Source organism: Kogia breviceps, chromosome 18, assembly GCF_026419965.1.
Source record: "Kogia breviceps isolate mKogBre1 chromosome 18, mKogBre1 haplotype 1, whole genome shotgun sequence".
NCBI lineage: Eukaryota > Metazoa > Chordata > Mammalia > Artiodactyla > Physeteridae > Kogia > Kogia breviceps.
In genome coordinates, this window is record NC_081327.1 from 39,681,944 (window position 1) to 39,701,550 (window position 19,607).

The 19,607-nt window shown below is 57.1% G+C and overlaps 2 protein-coding genes across 9 annotated transcripts; one reads left to right on the forward strand and one right to left on the reverse strand.

Moving 5' to 3' along the window:
- Window positions 1-46: 46 nt before the first annotated feature.
- On the forward strand, window positions 47-2,689 carry TMEM208 (transmembrane protein 208). Of its 2 annotated transcripts, XM_059044942.2 has the most exons (6): window positions 47-163; window positions 782-877; window positions 1,641-1,700; window positions 1,782-1,918; window positions 2,221-2,305; window positions 2,402-2,689. In XM_059044942.2, the coding sequence occupies exons 1-6, from the start codon at window positions 158-160 to the stop codon at window positions 2,537-2,539; spliced, it is 522 nt and encodes a 173-aa protein (XP_058900925.1). In that variant the 5' UTR covers window positions 47-157; the 3' UTR covers window positions 2,540-2,689. The 2 variants fall into 2 exon arrangements, with proteins under 2 accessions (XP_058900925.1, XP_058900926.1); XM_059044943.2 differs by lacking the exon at window positions 1,641-1,700 and having other exon boundaries at window positions 74-163.
- Window positions 2,690-2,805: 116 nt separating this feature from the next.
- On the reverse strand, window positions 2,806-19,018 carry FHOD1 (formin homology 2 domain containing 1). 7 transcript variants are annotated; one of them, XM_059044938.2, is made up of 24 exons: window positions 18,718-19,013; window positions 10,944-11,050; window positions 10,504-10,568; window positions 10,107-10,174; window positions 9,924-10,029; window positions 9,752-9,846; window positions 9,372-9,483; window positions 9,192-9,286; window positions 8,941-9,084; window positions 8,676-8,809; window positions 8,385-8,600; window positions 8,224-8,247; window positions 7,791-7,844; window positions 6,809-6,924; window positions 6,129-6,721; window positions 5,644-5,799; window positions 5,032-5,214; window positions 4,827-4,946; window positions 4,582-4,743; window positions 3,997-4,187; window positions 3,710-3,902; window positions 3,463-3,628; window positions 3,188-3,388; window positions 2,806-3,114 (listed from the first exon to the last, which is right to left on the reverse strand). In XM_059044938.2, exons 1-24 carry the CDS (start codon window positions 18,916-18,918, stop codon window positions 3,032-3,034), a joined length of 3,585 nt encoding a protein of 1,194 aa, XP_058900921.1. In that variant the 5' UTR covers window positions 18,919-19,013; the 3' UTR covers window positions 2,806-3,031. The 7 variants fall into 7 exon arrangements, with proteins under 7 accessions (XP_058900921.1, XP_058900922.1, XP_066874374.1 ...); XM_059044939.2 differs by having other exon boundaries at window positions 8,385-8,555; window positions 18,718-19,006; XM_067018273.1 differs by lacking the exon at window positions 18,718-19,013 and adding an exon at window positions 15,764-15,848 and having other exon boundaries at window positions 8,385-8,555.
- Between the last annotated feature and the right edge of the window lie 589 nt (window positions 19,019-19,607).

A 19,607-nucleotide genomic window follows, 5' to 3' on the forward strand; every position in this document is an offset into this window, starting at 1 on the left:
GGGCGGAGCTTGGGAAGGAAGTGGATCTCCCACTTCCGTCCCAGTTGCTGACGATTTGGGTCTGCACCGGAAGTGCCTGTGCAGCAGATGTGGTAGCTACTGAGCGCTGTTTCGGTCGCTCTCCCATCTTTCCCCGGCTGGGTATTTGTGTCGCACCATGGCGGTAAGGAGGGCGAGTAGGGCGGGGTCCGCAAGGCAAAGCGCTCTCGGGGCCGGGAGACTGAAAACAGAGGAAGGACATAAAGAGCAGTGGGTCGGCCATCCGGTGGCTGGACCGTACTAGATTAAGGTGGGGAGTGGAGAGGCGCAGGAACGCACCAGAGCTGGTGCCGGAGAGGGGTGGGCGTCAGTACCAGACAGTGTCAGGACTAGCTGGAAATCTGAGGGGCTTGAGGCGGGGTAGGCGTTAGCCCAGATATGGTTTACTCTAGCAGAGGCCGGAGAGGGTCTCCATTCAAGCCCACTCAGGGATCCCCCCTGAAGGGGTTGTCAGCCCCAAACTGGACCTTATCAGAGGATTCAGGAGATACCAGCCTAGTGTTGGATTGTTCCCAGCCCGAGCAGGAGGCGGTCGTTGCTGGGTATGCTGGAAAGATGCTGTCAGCCCTAAGTAGGATGGTTTGGAGGAGGGGTGGATATCCCAAGGATTGTGCTAGGTTTGAGCATCATGGAGACTCGGCTGAGGTGCAGATGGAAATCTGTAGCTAACCAGAATGGTGGGGAGGGTAAGGAAGACGCTGGCTGATGAGGGTTCTGACAGCAACTCGTCATCTCTCTGCAGCCCAAGGGCAAAGTGGGCACGAGAGGGAAGAAGCAGATATTTGAGGAGAACAAAGAGACCTTGAAGTTCTACCTGCGAATCATACTGGGAGCCAATGTAAGTGCCTCCCTCCTTGCTTCTGTGCCCACCCAATGTTCCATAGCCCTTAGCTCTGTTTGGTGGGCTGGAGTGGTGGCAGCGTATGACAGCTAAAGCTCCAGAAGAAAACTCCAACTAAAAATAAATAAGAAAGGATCCTGGCACAGAGAAAGTGCTGAATAGTCAAAACAAACTACCAAAAACAAAATGAGGGTGTGAGTCTCAGATTGACTGGAGAGCCCTTCCCATCCTAAATACACAGGGCTTCTTTCCTGGGCTGAAGTGTTGGAGGGGAGTCTGGGTATTCAGGAAGCAGACCTCTTCCCCCAACCATATAAGAAATGACTTGTCCTCTTTCATCACCTGGCCTAATATCTTGGTCAGAGTTGAGGGAGGTCCATGGTTTAGTAAGCTTTTTAGATTTTTTTTTCATTCAAAATTTTTAAAATTTTATTATTTATTTATTTATTTATTTATGGCTGCATTGGGTCCTTGTTGCTGTGTATGGGCTTTCTCTAGTTGCGGTGAGCGGGGGCTACTCTTCGTTGCAGTGCGCGGGCTTCTCATTGCGGTGGCTCCTCTTGCGGAGCACGGGCTCTAGGCACGTGGGCTTCAGTAGTTGCGGTGCATGGGCCTAGTTGCTCTGCAGCATGCGGGATCCTCCCAGACCAGCGGTCGAACCAGTCTCCCCTGCATTGGCAGGCGGATTCCTAACCACTGCGCCACCAGGGAAGTCCCTAGTAAGCTTTCGATCCTAGCCTGATCCTGTGTCTGCTTACAGGCCATTTACTGTCTTGTCACCCTGGTCTTCTTCTACTCATCTGCTTCGTTTTGGGCCTGGGTAAGTGTCCCGCATCCTGGGAGGTGGGTAAGCACATAGGGTCAGTGGCTGGCCTTTGATACCCCCATTCTTGTTCGGCAGATGGCCCTGGGCTTTAGTCTGGCAGTATATGGGGCCAGCTACCACTCTATGAGCTCGATGGCAAGGGCAGCCTTCTCTGAGGATGGGGCCCTGATGGATGGTGGAATGGATCTCAACATGGAGCAGGGCATGGCAGAGTGAGTGTCCCCCGCTGTGAGCCCAGGTGAGCGGTGCCAGGGCTGGGGTGCTGGGGCCCAAGACCCACAGCTACCTGCAACTTGAAGAGGGTGGAAGGGAGTTGAACTAGGGCCCATCTATTTTTTTTATTTAAAAAAAATTGTTTTTTATTTGGCCGTTCTGTGCAGCTTGTGGGATCTTAGTTCCCCAACCACGGATCGAACCCGGGCCCTCAGCAGTGAAAGCACAGAGGCCTAACCACTGGACTGCCAGGGAATTCCTTGTCTATTTTTGGCCCTTGCAGTCTCCCTTCTATCCACAGGCACCTTAAAGATGTGATCCTACTGACAGCTATTGTGCAGGTGCTCAGCTGCTTCTCCCTCTACATCTGGTCCTTTTGGCTTCTGGTATGTGGGTCGTGGGGCTCCCGTGGAGCTGGGGCATCTACCCCTTCTCTTCTTTCATTTCCTGCACCTGGCTTCAAGCTCCCTTTTCTCTCCTAGGCGCCGGGCAGAGCCCTTTACCTCCTGTGGGTCAATGTACTGGGCCCTTGGTTCACAGCAGACAGTGGCAACCCAGCGCCAGAGCACAACGAGAAACGGCAGCGCCGACAGGAGCGGCGGCAGATGAAGCGGTTATAGCCAACTGACATCGTGACTACAGGTTTCTAGGCCCCGGGTGGCTCTATCAATCAGGCTACATGGCCGCCATGCCAGGAGCAATGAGGGCCTAGTCCAAGGGCCAAAGGCAGTCTAAGGTATAGGATTGGTGAATAAATGGCCTACAATGTGGCTAATGGCTGCGTGGGTGATAAAGAGAGATAAGGCAGGAACAGCCAGTCCTTTGGTATTTTCTTTCTGCTACAGGCCCAGTGTGGTGGGTACTTTGAAAGAAGGCGGCTCTTGGATTGGCTAGGAAAACTTTATTATGCTCCACGTGTCCAGGGAGCTCATACATGCACACGCACACTCACACAGGCACACACAGCTAATACTGCTCACGGCACTGGCCACGGGCACAGAGTGGCCCTCGAGTTGAGAAGAGGCCCAGAATTGTGCTCTGGTCCCTCCTCACCATAGTCTCCTGCACTGCAGGCTGGGCCCAGATAGATAGGTATCGTGGAGGCAGCACCTTCACACTTCCAGGCCAGGACCCTTGCTCAGTCCTAGTGCCTGTACCAGGTCCTCTCCGAGCCCGCTCTTCAACGTCCGTCTCACTGCAAGGACAGAGCAGGGTTGGAGGGGGTTGATGGCGTTAAGGTGGGCAGTGGGTGTGTGGGGAATACTCACAAGACTTGCGGTTGCCACGGGAACGCTTGCGTTCCCGTGCACCTAAGGCACGAGGACTGCTCTTGGTCACTGACTGCACCAGCAGGTCCATGATCTCATCTGAAGTGTCACTGGGTAAACTGGAGCCTGGATGTTCTTCTGGGGGTACAGTGCAGGGCCCCACTGCTATGGGCATGACTGGGGAGCTGCTCTGGACCATGCCTGAGGGAGCCAGATAGGGAGGTGAGGCCACAGCGGACCCAGAGCCCACTGCCCCCAGCAGCCGTAGGTCCCACCTCTGCTGCGGCGGCCATGTGTGGTGTCCTCGGGCTTGCTGGCCAGCAGACTCTTCATGCTGGCGTGACTGTCGGCATCACCCTCTCCTGGCCCACTGCTCACAGCCACTGGGATAGATGGGTTGCTGGGGGTTTCCCCAGCCGCCACACCTGAGAACTTCTCGGTCTGGAGAGAGGAAAGGGGCAGGTTGGGGGTAGAGGAAGAAAACCATGGGGGTGGCAGTCAAGACCCGGAAGGGACACCCACCTCGGTGATCATGCGTCCCCGGGTCTTGTTGCGCTCGCGGTACGTGGCCCTCTTCTGCTGCTGCTGCAGCACCCGGTCCCGGCAAGTCCGATACTCCAGTGCGAACTCCCGCAGCGTGTGGCAGAACTGCATGACGCGCGCCTCACGGGCTGCCTGCGCTGTGTACCCCAGGTACAGCAGGAAGGCGTGGAACCTAGCCAGGTTGGGGTGGGGAGGAGTGGTGAGTCCTGCTTGGGGTTTGAGGGATGGTGGTGGCAGTCCTGCCTCTCTCTGGCCCACGCCCCCACCTGTTGCAGACACGGCGGTGCACGACCCTCAGCGTGGCAACACGGCGGGTACAATGGGCCAGGAAGTGGGTGAGGCGGGCACGCAGGGCTGGAGCCAGCTCGTGCTTGGACAAGCTCCGCAGGCTGTCTTCAGCTGCCCGGCTCCGGCGCTCCAGCTGCCCCAGGTTCTCAGTCAGCTGCTCAAAGTCCACCTGGAAAAGCAGGGAGTACACACGCTATTGCCCCACAGAAAGACACCGCCTGAGCTGCCTCTGTGCTGGGCTGACTAGCCTGGGCCCTGAGGACACAGCCGAGATCCGGCCCCTGCCCTTCAAAAGCTCAGTCTAATGCAAGAGACAGACAAGTCCATTTGATGCAGTGGAGAACGGAAAAGGTTTCTTGGGTAAGTGGCAGCTAAACAGACCTAAAGACAGAGTAGGTGTAGCCATGCCTATAGAAGAAAGAGTTTCTGGCAGAGGACACAGCCCATGCGCACGCCTGTAGCCTAAGCAAGCCCTGGCCCGGCAGCCCACTTAGGGAGAGGGAGAGAAGCAGTGCTCCCTCATGCCACAGCCAGTCTTAGTCAAGCCTCTGGCAGGTGCTGACCTTGGCACAGCGGATCAGGGCAGGAATTTCTGAGTAGAGGTCAGAGGAATCAGGCCGGGTCTGGAGCACCAGGGAGCAGAGATGATGCAGCAGTGACTGTCGGTGTACCGTGTCTTTCACCTCTGACACCTTCTCCAGGTAGCTCAGCTCAAAGCCGCTGCTCTGAAACGACCCCGTCTGAGCCTGAGCCTGAGGCTGGCTGGCTCCAGATCCCCGGCTCCCGCCCTCATGTGCTCTCAGCTCACCTGGGATCCATTGAGGAAGTTGCCCACAGCCAGCAGGGTGGCCAGGATGCAGTGGAAGGTGGCATTTTGCACCAGCTGTTGCATGCCCACTTTCAGGTCAAACAGTGGCTCTGCAATTTCCTGGTGTGGGAGACCAGGGACTCAGACTAGGTGGTCATCATGCTCACCTGTTCCCACTGCCTGTCCCATCCCATGACCCAGGTACCCGCTCCATGCTGTCATAATCCAGCTTGAAGGCCCAGAGTTGTAGGCGGGCAGCCAGGCCCCTAATGGAAGCGAGAGTCATCAGGAAGTTCTCGGCTGGGCCCAGGGGCATGTCAGGATTGGCCAGCTGGGCCTCCTCGATCTTCTGCTGCTCCTCCTCTGTTGGCATCATGGTCAGTAGCTTCTGAGAATGCACCCACCGGCCCACATAGGCCACTCAGTGCTGGCCTGAGGCCTCAGGTTTGTTGTTGTTTTTTTTTTGCGGTGTGCGGGCCTCTCACTGTTGTGGCCTCTCCCGCTGCGGAGCACAGGCTCCGGACGCGCAGGCTCAGCGGCCATGGCTCACGGGCCCAGCCGCTCTGTGGCATGTGGGATCCTCCCGGACCGGGGCACGAACCCGTGTCCCCTGCATCGGCAGGCGGACTCTCAACCACTGTGCCACCAGGGAAGCCCCAGACCTCAGGTATTGGTCTTGACTCCTCCCTAGGTCATCTGGGGCAGCCCCAGAGTCTGGGGAAATGCCAAGCCCATGCCCGCCACTGGAGGAACAGGAAATGCCCACTGACCAAAGGAGAGGACCGACCTTGCTGCACCCTTAGCTGGGTATCCCTACCTCAATGCCATCCTTGCTGACAGCAAACTCATCAAAGTTGAGCAGGGCAGCCTTAATGACGTGCACAGGTGGCAGCGTGGTTAGGCCGATGTTGATGGCGTTGCTGCGCTTGGGGTCCAGCACGGTGGTCACTGTGCGGCGGCCCTCACCAGCTTTCTTTGAAATTGGGGGAAGGGCAGTGTAAGATTGGGAAAAAGTCTAACTGGGGCAACAATCTCAGAGGGCACACCAAGGCCCCACTCTGAATAGCTAAATGGTGGGATTACCCCACAACCAGGGATCTGGGATGTGTAAGGCCTTGGGATGGGCTTAGACACTAGTTAGGGTTGGGCTGAATCCTTATTGAAGGACCTCAGTCGCTCCTCCTTTCTTTGCCTCGGTTTCCCCACGTGGGAAATGAGTGGCAGCCCCAGCAGTTCAGACGCTTGAGCTCTGATTGCCTCCCCTCTCCCTTAGGGTTACCTTGCAGACGAGGGCACATTTACCTTGGAAGGCAGCACGTCCTTGGCACGGGACTCGAACAGATGTTCTAGCCGGGCTGTATCCACTGAGACAGGCTCTAGTGAAGCCCACAGGGTGGGGCAGGGCCCAAAGTGGCTGCCAGAGCCTCCATGGACCCCAGCCAGCTTTAGCTCCCGCCAGAAGAGTTTTACTGTCTTCCTCTTGGTGGGGAGGGCTAGGCCATCAGGTGCTGAGGGGGGAAGAGCGGCAGCTGGGGGTGGTGGTGGGAAGGGGCTTTTGATGGGTGGGGGGGGTGGGGGCGGAGGAGGTGGGGGGCCTCCCGGGAGCGGGGGCGGCAGGGGCAGGACCCCTTTCCCCGCCTCCACAGACTCCGTGTTCAGCACGTCCTGGTCTTCATCCTCCCCCAGATCTGAGAAGTCCAGGTCCCCAATGCAGAGGCTGGATACACTGGTAGGGAGCTCCCGGACGGGCTCAGCCTTGGGGCTTGGTGGGGCCAATGGCTCCTTGGGCTCTGGCTCGAGGCTGTGCCGAGTACAGAGCAGGATTTGAGGGGCAGCGCTCTGGGGTGTTCCGGGTGCAGGGGCTGGTTCTGGGGAGACCCGTAATTCTTGGGGGTCTAGAAAAAGGGAAACAGCCATCAGTGTCATATCCTCTGTGGAGCAACAGGGCAACATGGATGGATTCTGCCCACCCACCTGCTCACCTGGGTGTCCATCGACATCGACGGGCATGGCTGCAGCCAATGTCTCTGCCTGGCCCTGGGCCAGCGCAGCCTGCTTTTCTGTTTCTGCTGCTGCTACATTCTCCAGGAACCGGGCTCTGCGGGGAGGGACTTGTCAGTGAGGGTGTCTGACAGACCCCAGCCCAAGGTGGAGCACATGCCTTGCTGGGCCCCTGGGCACTGCCCCTAACTGCAGGCACACACAGACACACAGGGAACAGTCCATGCGCTGAGCAGTCCCAGAACCTGCCCCCCACCCCCGCCAAGGCCAGCCCCTGTTCAGTCTTCCACATATGGGGAGGGTCACTACCAACCCAGTATTCCCAGGTCAACATAGGGGGAAAAGTTCTACTTAACATCTAACTTGCAACCTTGCTCCTGTTCATGTTCACTGTTCTGATTCTAGACAAGGACCCTTAGAGTAGGGGGAGAGGACAGCTGTCCCAATGGGCACACCAGGCTGTCCCTCCCTTGGCGTGTCAAGCAGCTTCTGAGAGCTATGGCCTATGCCCAGAAAAGGGCCTGGTAAACGAAAGGCACTCAGTTTATGTTGAAGTAATAAAGGTGATCCCATCTCTTTTTTGGCCCCTCCAGCCTCTGTTGGCACTCAGTCTCTGTCCTTCCCTTAGATGGAGGTTGCTCCTCCACCTCCGCACCACACAGCACCCTAGATGCCCTTCCAGCCCTAATGCTGGGCTGAGGACTCAGGAGAATCAGCTCCAGGTTGGGAGTCCACATCCTCATCACTGATCAAAGCTGTTAAGATGTCACTGTTAAAGGACTGGGACCTCTATGACCCCAGTGAACTGTTTCCTAATACTTAGTCCTTGGGTAATTAAGGACACATAATTCTGGGAGAGTCCCCCAGCTCTGGCTGCATCAGGCACATGGAACCCCTGCTGGGGGAAGCAATGCTGAAGCCCTGAGCACATGGCAGGCCTGGCAGGCTGGCCTCTGTACTTACTCCAGCCTGGCCTGCCCAGTAGGGAACTGGGGAACAGATGGGCTCTCACGGGCCCTGGGTAGGGGGGAATGAGAGGAAGAAATGGTAATTGTGGTACGTGCTCCACCCCAAAGCCCAGTTGCTCACACCCATACAGAGCTGGGCAGTGATATCAGGGGTTCCTTCCCAGCCACAGTGGGAAGAGGAGGGAGTGGGGGAGGCATGATGTGAGGAAACTGAAAGTGGAGGGGAGAGACGGACATGACGCAGTACAGGGTGCAGTAAAAGACAAAGAGCAAAACAGGAGAGTCAGAGACAGTGACAGAGAAACAAAGGAGGAGGTAGACAGACAGATGACATTGACAAAACAGGCAGAATGCCAGAAAGAAGAAGAGAAGCCGCAGGAGGAGGAGGTCCGGTCAGAGCCGAACCCCACCCCCCAGCAGTCACTTACCAAACAGGAGCAGTTTGGTGAAGTCTGGAAAGAAAGAGAAAGAAAGCTCGCGTTTGGGCAGAGAAGTTTGGGCAGAGGAGGCGGAGGGCCCGTGGAAGGGCGCAGAATGGAGGGACAGTTGGAGAAAAGACTCCCGGGATAGCCTTCATCTCCCTACTTACTTGTAGATGCTCCTCTCGCAGGAGCTGTCGGGTGAGGGCGTCACGGAGATGTTAGGAAAGAGGCTCAAGGTGGTATGGAGGCCAGAGACTGAGCCCACAGCACTGGAGGTGGGGCCTGTAGGTGGGGCGGGGCCTATGGAGCTGGAGGTGGGGCCGGTCGGCAAGACAAGGCTGGCGGAGGAGGTGGAGACTACTGGTGAGGCGGGGCCTGTGGAGCTGGAGGTGTGGCCTGTCAGGAGGCAGGGCTCCTCCTGGCGGATCCACCCCTCCGCCAAGGCAGTTCGTTCTTACCCAGGCTCCGGGGAGCGCACTTCTAGAGATCGGCGGATCCTCTTGCCCTCCTCTGAGGGAGGTTTTCGGCGGGTGATGCGCCGCCCACCTGCGACGGCTTCTTCGATGTCCCCATCCTCCAACCGCAGGGCGCTCTAGGAGAGTTGAGCCCAGATGGGAGAGACTGAGGCCCAAGTAGGTGGGGTGGGGCACTGGAGAATGGCCTCCCTCCCTCCTCTCTTCTCTCCTGCCTTCGGGCCCTGACAGCCCAGCCCGCTCAGCCCACCTCATAAAGCATAAGCTGGGCGCGCAGGTCGACGTCAGTGCCCGCGGTGCCCAAGTGGCGCTGGACCAGTGCCTCCATGCCCTGCTGCTCCAGTGCATCCGTCACGTCGTAGAAGGAGTCCTGATCCGGGAGCGCTGCCAGAGTCTGGAGGGTGGGGATAGGACGGCAAGGCTAAGCTGATGGAGACCAGAAGTCAAGAGCCCGAGGGGCCCAGAATGGCACTTGGTTCCCCCTTTGCTCCCCCATCCCACCTTGTTGATGAGGGTGACAGTGTACACCAGCAACTCGGGGTCAGCGCCATTCTTCTCCTCCAGGATGGACACCAAATTGGCCCATGGAAGAGCACCTGTCACCCAGATAGGGAGCAGTCATATGGGAACAAGCAGGAGAGAGGGCCCTGAGCAATGGAGGAGGGAGGGACAGTTTCTGACCCGTGGTGCTGGCCACAGAGTTGACTGCACGGATGAACAGTGGTGCGTTGCTCTCAGAGTATTCCACAAACACCAGCAGCAGCTTCAGGGCTGTCTTCACCACCAAGCGGGACTGGGGGGAAGGGGTCACCATACATGAGTGGGGCTTGGGCCAGACCTGTGCTGGCTCCTGGTGGGGAGGGGGAAAGGCTCCTGGGGCTGGACCCAGAGAGGAGAGTCTAGGCAGAAAGAGTCATCTCTAGGCCCGGGTATTGAAGTGCCTTTGAGGCTTAGAGGGGCCACAGACCCCCTCCATTCCAGACCACTTTGCAGAAGAGGAAGCTGAGGCCCAGAGAGAGGCAGTGGGAAAGGGGTGCATGGCTGGGTGGAGGGCCACTTACCAGGCTGGCACACAGTGTGTACAGCCACTGCACGGTCTCACTATGGGCCACCACTCCCAGCATCCCATCCACAAAAAGCATCAACTGGCCTAGTGCTGGGGACACAGGGACAAGAAGAGGTCCGTAAGGGGGTCACTGAAGGCAGGGGTCATAGGGGAGGGGTGAGGCTGACCTCGGAGGATGTAGCTCTGGTAGTTGTGGTCAGCAGCAGCGCCCACATGGATTAGGCAACTCAGCCCCTCCGAGTGCACGAATTCAGGCACCAGGTCCTTGTCCTCCTGCGAGCACCATGGGGGAGTTTAGTGGGGGGAGGCTCAGCCTGGATGCCCACCCCCAGCCCACCTCTGGGCCTCACCTGGAAGATCTGCTTTAGTGAGAAGAGGGAGCGGCGGAGCTCAGGGCCACTGGAGCCATACAACTTTTCTGCAAGAGGCAGGTGGGCATGGAAACCTCCAGGGAACACACCACAAGCCCCCCACCCTCTTCTACTGGGACACAACCACAACCCCCCATCAAAGAATCTTCTAGTACTCTTGAACCCCCCACCTCCTCCTCCACTCCCTGACTCTGGGCAAGCCCGACCACAGTCAAGCAGCTGCCCTGGAAGAAGAGGTCAGGATAGGAATGGGAGGAGTCGTACATCCTGTCTCCCAGCTGCTCTGTCTGCTGTCCAGCACAGGCCTGAAAGAAACTGAGACAACCGGGGCGGGGGGGAGGGGAGGCACTGGACGCTGATATCCTCACACACTCACCTAAGATGGCATTGACTCTCAGAGAGAGCTGGGTCCGCAGGATCAGAGTAGGCTTCCGCCCTTTGCTGGAATCAAGTAGCTCAGTCAGCAGCTCCCAGCCCATTCTTCAGGGTCCCTCCACCCACACCAAGGCAGCCAAAACCTGGCCACAGCTCCTTTCTCCCCAGATGCTCTCCAAGCCAAAGGGTTGTCCAGATAGGAGGGTTTGAAGAACACAGGCATCTCAGGTATGTAGGAGAGCCCCCACCCCGATCCCAGGCAGCAGGTAACACTGGCCAGGCCTTGGGATTCCCCTGGCACAGTTCCCTGGGGTGGTAGGAGGAGACCCACAGCCCTGGCTAGAGATCAAGTGTCTTGGCTGCTGACACCTGAGCCAGCCCCTCCAGCATGGGGGCAAGGGTGGGAGCCAGCCTAGCCTTCCTGTCCCCATCAGCTCTGACCTGATCTCTTCAAAGAAGCCCTCCAGCATCTCCCGCTGCTCTTCTAGGGACAGCTCAGGGTCCAGGTAGTATCCAGACGGAGACACTTGCAGGGCACAGTCCTCTAGCTGGGGGCAAAAGGAACAGCTGTCAGGGCTGGGGAAGAGGTGGCAGGAGTACGTATGGAGACCCCATGACCTCCTACCTCCCACTCAGGGTGCTGGCAGAGGCACACCACAAGGGCCTGCAGTGCAACCATGCATTCCTTCAGCAGTCATTTCTCATGGGCCTACTATATGCAAAGCCCATGTGGCTCAAAGAGCTTTCTCCTGGCTCATACCTACCCATTCTTTAGGTTTCAGATTAGATAATGCTTCTTTTTTTTGCCCCGCCATGCAGCTTGTGGGATCTTAGTTCCCTGACCAGGGATAGAACCCGCGCATTTGGCAGTAAAAGCATGGAGTCCTAACCACTGGACAGCCAGGGAATTCCCAGATAATGCTTTATTGGAAAGCCTTCCTGGACTTCTCTAGCCAATGCTATGAAAATCCCTCCAGCCCTTGTGTGTACCCTCCTCTGAGGCCTTCCACACAGCATTATCACATCCTAGACACTAGTCTCCTTCCCCACTAACCGTGTGTTCTCTGGGTTCAGGCACCATGTCTGTCTTGTCCATGCAATATCTGCAGAGCCTATCACAGCACTCAGCACACAGCAAGTGCTCCCTAAATGGTTGTTGAGCTACTGAACATGAATGAGGAAGGGGAATGGAGAGAAAATAGGAGGAAGTTCCTGCTTTCAAGAAAGTTTGCAGCTGTGAACATTCAACACTCAGGGAGAAAGTGTTAAGAATGCTGGGAGGTGCAAACCCAGCCGAGAGGGGGACGTGTGTCTCCCCGAGTTAAGATAGTGAGGAGAAGGGCTCCCAGTCCCTCCAAGCCTGAGGGTCTTTGCCCTGCCCCAAGTGGGCTACACTCACCATGGTCCTAGCTGGACCTCAGAGACCTCCAAGAGGCCTATTAAACACCAGTTTTTAAGGTCTGACTCAGTCACCCTACAGTGGGTCCCTGGAACCTGCACCGTAACAAGAAGTCAGGTGCTCCACCCATGAGTCTGCTGCCCATGTCTCCCACCCCCCTGAGCTGGCTCCCCACCATCACCACCACCACCACCACCACCACCAGGATGACTCTTGGCCCCTTGAGAAGTGCCTGTAGAGAAGCCTAGTGAGGTGACCCTGGAGAGTCTGAGGGCAGCACCGTGCCACTCCTTGATGCCTCCACCATGTAGCACAGTGCCAGTGTGCACGGCTCAGTAAAGTTCCCTTGACTTGAGTGGTGGTGCTTCTTGAGAGGCCCAGGGAAAGCCCACCTCTGGAGAGGCAGAGTGTCTTCTGGTCTCCATCTTACTGGGAAAGTCAACCCCAACATTTGTCCTGATGTTCTGCCAGCCCTGCCCTGCTCTTGACCCAGCCCAAGGACTTCCAGCTGCCCTTGGTCCCCTGGGGTTAAGAGAGTCCAGCTCCTGCCCCTACCCCTCCTCTGCTTAGTACCCCTGCTCATGCCTGAGAGCCTGAGTTCAGCCTGTAAGGCCCTTTGGTGACACCCACACCTCCCACTCCTTCCCACCCCCCAGGCTCCTGCGTGGGACATGGGACATAGGACAAACACTCCAGCCTGTTTTCTGTCCCACTTCCTGCTTGGCTGCCCGCCCTCCCTTGGGCAGGCCTGGCCTCTCTCCCCTCACTGGGAGCAGCGTCATCCTCTCCAGGGCCTACTGGGAATGGGCCCTGAGATGGGGCAGCAAGGCCCCAGGGCTGGGGTCCTTTGTCCAGGGCCAGCTCAGCTGAGGGCAGCCCCACATTCCTCCTGATTCCTCTTCCCACATGGTGACTCACCAGCCAACCCCCCACCCCCACCCCCAGCCAGGCACAGCTACATCTCCTTCTGCCTTGGACTGGAGGACTCTGGGACCCTAGAGAAACATATTTCCCCCAAAGTTACAAACCCCCTCAGAGACCCCCCCAAATCACACACATATAGAATAGCTCATTCATTCAAATATTCACGAACCAGGCTGGTTTTAGGTGCTGAGGACATAGCAGGGAACAAGATACTGTCTCTGCCTTCCCTGTCTTCCAACCCCGCTGGGGAGGCAGGCAGGTCTGACTCAGAAAAAGGCCACAAATAAATGTAGAAGCACAACTGCCACGGGTGCTAAGAAAGGGGAGGGGTGGGGTGCTGTAAAGGTAAACACTGGAGGAGTGAGCAGATTCTGCCTGGGAGTGGCTTACACACCCAAGAATACAGTCAGGCAGGGTATATATGTGCTACTGGCCATGCACAGGTGAGAAGCACAGCCACAGAAAGCTCAGGTCCAGCAAGCTGTCTTCCCATCCTGCATGCACACTTGCAGGCTCTAATTCCAAGTGAGCTGAGCATGGCCCTCGCCTTCCAGAATACCTGCAACCATTTGGGGCAGGGTCCTGAATGCTCTACCACCCCCAGCCTCCTCAGATGAGCCCCTTTCCCTCTGTGGTGGTAGCAGTGGCTCCCTAGCCACTTCACCTGTCTTATCCTGCCAGGGCCCCATTTCTGGGGAGGAGGTCCAGAGGTAACAGCCATCCCAAAGCCTCCGGGACAATGCCCCCCACCCTTAACTGTCTGTCCTGGGTGGAGATGGAGCGGGGAGCAGGGTCAGGCAAGCTCCAAGGAGCGGAGACTTCCTGCCAGCTGGGTGTTGCTTGTCCCTCACATCCCTGGCCCCTTCCTGGAGTCACCCTTCTTTTTTTTTTAATTTTTAAATTTTATTTATTTTTTATACAGCAGGTTCGTATTAGTTATCTATTTTATACATATTAGTGTATATATGTCAATCCCAATCGCCCAATTCATACCACCACCACCACCACCACCACCACCACCACCACCACCACCACCACCACCACCACCACCACCACCACCCCCTGCCACTTTCCCCCCTTGGTGTCCATATGTTTGTTCTCTACATCTGTGTCTCTATTTCTGCCCTGCAAGCCGGTTCATCTGTAGCATTTTTCTAGGTTCCACATGTATGCGTTAATATACGATATTTGTTTTTCTCTTTCTGACTTCACTCTGTATGACAGTCTCTAGGTCCATCCTGGGGTCACCCTTCTGAGCGTCAAACCTCTGGGCCTTGTTTCTCACACGCTGGAGCTGGGCCAGGCTGGCGTAAGCCCAAACCCTAGTCCCTGAGGACAGTACTTGGAGTCAGCACAGGGTCAGTGTAGGCCCACATGTTGGACTCCCTCCTGGCTCTTGTCTTCCACACTTCTCTGATGTTTGTCTTGGGGTGGAATCTCTCCCTTATTCTTCCCAGGCTCAGCCCCTCGCTTCAGCCTCCAGCCCACTTTTCTCTATTTATTTATTTGTTTATATTTATTGAGGTATAGTTGATTTACAATATTGTATAAGTTTCAGGCGTACAACATAGTGATCCACAATTTTTAAAAATTATACTTGGGAATTCCCTGGAAGTCCAGTGGTTAGGACTCCATGCTTTCACCGCCTGAGCCTGAGTTCTATCCCTGGTTGTCAGGTAACTAGGATCCCACAAGCTGCGCAGCATGGCCAAAAAAAAAAAAAAAAAAAACTCCATTTAAAATTGTTATAGGGCTTCCCTGGTGGTGCAGTGGTTGAGAGTCCGCCTGCCGATGCAGGGGACGCGGGTTCGTGCCACGGTCCGGGAAGATCTCACATGCCCCGGAGCGGCTGGGCCCGTGAGCCGTGGCCGCTGAGGCTGCGCGTCCGGAGCCTGTGCTCCTCAACGGGAGAGGCCACGACAGTGAGAGGCCCGCATACCGAAAAAAAAAAAATTGTTATAAAATATTGGCTATATTCCTTGTGCTGTACAATATATCCTTGTAGCTTATTTATTTTATATATAGTAGCTTGTACCTTTTAATCTCCTACCCCTATCTTGCCCCAGCCCACTTTTCTCTTGATTCCTTGGGCTAGGCTTTTCTGGCAGCCCAAACCAACTTGTTACATACGGTTTTACAAGCTTAGGACACCATGTTGCCTACTACCCAATATTTTTCATAACAGTATAATCGAGTGAGAATGCCAGGGGCAAGGAAGATGGAGAAAAGTGCAGAACTACATGCTGAAGGACTCTTGTTTTAGGAAATAATTTGTTAACTACCTTTTTCTTCTCCTTTCCTAAGAATGTAAGACCCTGTGTTCTGATGACCCTCCTTCCCTTTTATCTTGGGTCTCCAACTGGACCTTGGCTTCCTGAATGAGACAACATGAATGGGTCTTGAGGAGGGAAGCCCACATTTGTTATGCCTCCCCTGTGTCACACACTGGGCTGCCTGGTTCCTTCGATTCTCCTGATAATCCTTTTACAGGTGAGGAAACCAAGGCTCAGAAATTCTGTGAATGTGCCCCAGGCTGAATGGAACCAGGGCTAACTGACCTAGATCCTGGGCCAATGGACTTTGGAAGTGCTCCAGGGAACCCTGCAGGGGAGGTGGAGTGAGGGCTGGAGACCGCCCCTCAGCTTTCTGAACTGTGCAAATACCCCAAACTGGTCCTCTTAGTTCCAGCAAGGGAACACAAATGAACACACACACATCATACACATTGGGGTAACAGTGCGTACTTCTGCCAGGACTAGTTTCGGGTCCCTTACCAGGCTGCAACCCAGAATGAACAGATTGGACATGCTGGCCCCAGGGAAAGATGGGAGGAGACCATGACTCATGCCCACTTCACAATCTTCTATAGTCTCCCAAATAGACCTCCACAACAAAAAAAGGAAAGGGCTCAGTTCATCACCAGAGCACCCCATCTTACCCTTAAGAATCTTCCGGGACCCCTCCAGTTGGTCCCTGTCCCAGAAGGTCAGGTTCACACTTTAGCCCCTTTGTCACAACTGCTCCTGAGGGATAAACTGAGGCTGGAGTAGGGATGGGCAAGGTCAGGAAACAAGTACCACCCCTGTTCCACTCTAATGTTTAGCAGCAGTTGGGGAAACAAAGTTGCTGGTAATGAACAGATTTCTAGGGCTATCTCTGCTGCTAGGAATAGGGGGCTCATCTGGCCTTTGCATCAGGGTCAGAGCCCAGGGAGAAAGGAGTCTGTGCTATCCCAGATGTGGCAGGGCCTTTGGATATCATGAAGGGGCTCGTAAGGCAGGCCCAGAGGGCAAAGGGTAGCATGGAAAGTGGGACAGGGTAGCAGGGAGGGTGGGACCGGGCAGCTCTGGGTAAAAAAAATGAGGCAGGGCCAGAGGGCCAGGTTCTCCCCTGGGGCAGGGGCAGGTCCCTGGGCTCTGGCACAGAGGGGAGAAAGATATTCCTGAGTTCCCCTGGGGACATCACACATGACCCAAGTCACTGCCAGGACACCCCCTATCCCACCCCCAGGGCCAGGAGATGAGTCAGAGGCTGTGGCCAGGAGCTTCCTCCTAGACTAGGAGGAAATGAGCAAGGCCTTTTCAGACCTGAGAGCTCCGAAACATTTAAAAAGGAAGCCCCCAGGGGAACTCTACAGGCAAGCCACAGCCCAATGGGGTGTGTGTGGGTGGAGCCAAAGAGGGAAAGTGGGCTGGGCCTCTGTATATTCCCAGGGAAGGGGTCAGGGTATGGGCGTCAGTGGCCAGAGTGAGAGGCAGAGGTCATTTGGCTGTGAACTGTTCTCCTGCTGGATAACTGTGCAGAGGATGAAACAGTGAGCACAGAACCCCTCCCTCTTATTTTGCTCTACAGCCTGGGATGGGGATGCCTGGGTTTCTGGGCCACCTCTCCCCTCTAGAGGGCTGTGGAGCAGGCCTGAGTCATGTCTGTGCCCCTGGGCCACCCCCTTATAGGACTAGGGGAGGGACCAGCTGTTGACATTTCCTACAAGGAGGAGCCCTGCTCCCCCTCCCTCAGCTCTCTGATGTCCCTGCCCCTGCCCTATTCTCAGCCCTTCTTCCTCTGGCCTATTCTGGGGCTGTGGTCACAGTTTATATTTGGGATGAGCACATCACAGTGCATCTGACCATTCCTGGCAGAGCTGGCGGCCCCAGGGAGTCCTGGCTCCAAGCACAGTGGCAACCCAGTGTGCAGGCCCCCATAGTCTGCCTGTGGGGGATATGGCAGTCCTCAGGCACACCAGGTGGGAGTGGGGAGACCAGGAAGGACCGAGTTGGGGATACTTAACGCATTATCATAGCTCTCAGCTAGGGAACAGAGAACAGAGGGCAGAGCCCTGGTTGAAGGGGTGGTGGTGATGGGTCCCTAAATGAGGGGGAGAGGCAAGGGGTAATTTTGATCCTTATTCCTGTAGCTGACCTCCCAAACTTTCCCCTAATTGGGAAGAGGGGTGTTAGGGCTAAGTTCTGTCCTTGAGTCGGGGGTGGGAGGAATACTATGTTCTCTGTAGTGCTCCAGGCTTATTTCAGTACTAGGAGTTCCAGAAGCTTGGAGGCAGGAACCTGGCCTCAGTTCAGCACCCCTCTCTCCCTAGAGCCCATTGTGAAGGGGAGGTGGCCTCTGGCTGGAGGTGCTTCTTTTAGGCCCACTTCAGTTTGCCCCTTTGAACAGGGCAGGACAAGGAAGGGTCGCATCAAAACTCTGAAGAGGGCAATGTGCTGCTATCTTCAGTCCTTGTCCTTGAAGCCTGGGCTCTGCTCAGACACGCGCCACTACCCAGGCCAATAGTCTCAGCACTTCTCCCGCCCGCGCTCGGAGGCGGGGCAGGCCCGCAGCGCTAGGAATGTAAGCTGGGGGCCTGGGGCACATTCCAGGGGAGACCCCAGGCCCAGGGGGCAAGTTTGCGCAACTCGGCGCCCAGCTGAGCCTGGGATCAGGGGAGGGCACCTCCACCAACTCTCTCTTCTCTTCCTCACCACTTGGTGCTGACTGGCTGGCGGGGCACCCCGGGAGGTGATTGTGTGCCTCCCAGAGTTCTGGCCCGGAAACCGGGTGCCTGCGAGTGCGCCGGAAAAGGCTGCCTGCGGGGCGCTGAGCGCAGCGAGCAGGAGGGGAGGTAGGGCGGGCCATCTGGAAAAGGGCCTCTCCCGGCACTGTGCACGAGTCGGTTCTGGGGTGCAGGCAAACGAAGGCAGGCCGGCGGTTTAAAATTAGCCCTGCCCGCTCCCTCCCTTCCAGCTTCCCGGCCGGCAGCGGCAGCTGTACGAGACGGTGGGGGCGGTGACTCAAAGGGCCCTTCCACCAGTGCAGCCTCCCGCGCTCGGGGTGTCCCGAGCCAGGCCGCTTCCCGGGAACTCCCCTCAGCCCGTGAAGACTCTTCTCCACCGTCACTCCCCAAACGGGCCTCACCAGGCAGGGACAACACTCCGTCCAGCTGGACCCAATCAAGCCTCCAGACACCTCCAGTAGCCCGCCCCAGGTCCGCCCTCCTCGTGGTCCCGCCCCCACCTGACCTGAAGCAGGTGAAACCTGGTCTATCCCCAGCTCCGTCTCCTAAGTCCGCTACCGCCCAAACACCCACGCCACCCTATCCAGAGCAGTTAACTCGGCAGATTGGCAGCGAGCGGACCCCGAGCGCCTCCCCAGGTGGGCCTCATTTCGAGGGCCAGCCTGGGTGCCGCAGAGTACAAGCTCCCATCCTCCCTTCTTCAGCTTCCCTCAACTTGAGAGGCGTTCCCCACAAGCCGGGCAACGGGTACCTTGGGTCCCCAGCCCAAAACTTTCCCGGAGGAGCGCACCCGCTCCAGCCTCTCCTCGAGGGGCTCCCAAAGGCTTTCATGGCGCTGACCCTGAACCCTCGGTCGCCCCCAACCTTTCTCCGGCTCCCCTCACCTTTAGCGGCGCCCCCAGCAGGTGGTGCAGCGCGGGTATCTGCGCGCCCAAGGGCAGCGCCCCGTCCAGACTGCAGGTGGGGGCCCGGCGCGGCTCCGGGAAGTTGGCACATGCGAAAGGGTCTGTGTCCTCTAGGTACTGCACCCGCACGGTCACCACTGATACCGGCTCCCCGTCCCCGCGGTCTTCCTCGCCGGCCATGGCTCCGCCAGTGGCTCGCTCAGTGCGCCTCCGGGCGGGTCCCGGCCGCGCCGCGGCGTCTCCTCAACTAGCTAGCGGTCTGGGCGGGACCGGGCCGGACGCCGAGGGAGAGGGGCGGAGCCAGGAGGAGGCGGGGCGGAGGAAGGGGGTGGAGCCAATAGTAGTCTCGGGAGGCTAGGGGTGGGCAACCGCTGCCTGTGGCGGAGACTGCAGCCAGCCACTCAGAGGGCGTGATCGTGGTCCTGTTAGTTCACTGGCTAGTCTGGGGGAAAACCCGAGCTCGCGCGCCCCTCACCCACTTCGAGAGCGCGCGGAGCACGGGGAGGCTTTCTTTGGGCTTGGGGGCGGTGAGGCTGCGCTCTCTTTAGGGCAAGGTGGGGTGGAAGTTTCTTCGGATCGTGGCCCGCCAGGTCCCCCTCAGTTTAGGGGCGAGAAGGTCCAGATTCCTTCAGCTGAGGGATGAAGCGGATGGGCTTCCCTCATTTGGAGAAAGCAGGTAGATGGGTCCCTTTCAGTTTAGAGCAAGAAGTGAAAATAGATTACACTCAATTCGAAGGAAGAGGTGGGATCATTTACCTTTAATTGGAGGAAAAAGAGGGACGGGTGCCCCTAATTTTGGGAAAAGGATGGGATGACTCAGTTTGGCGGCGAGGTAGAACTTTACCCTCAATTTTGGGGAAGAACGGGGA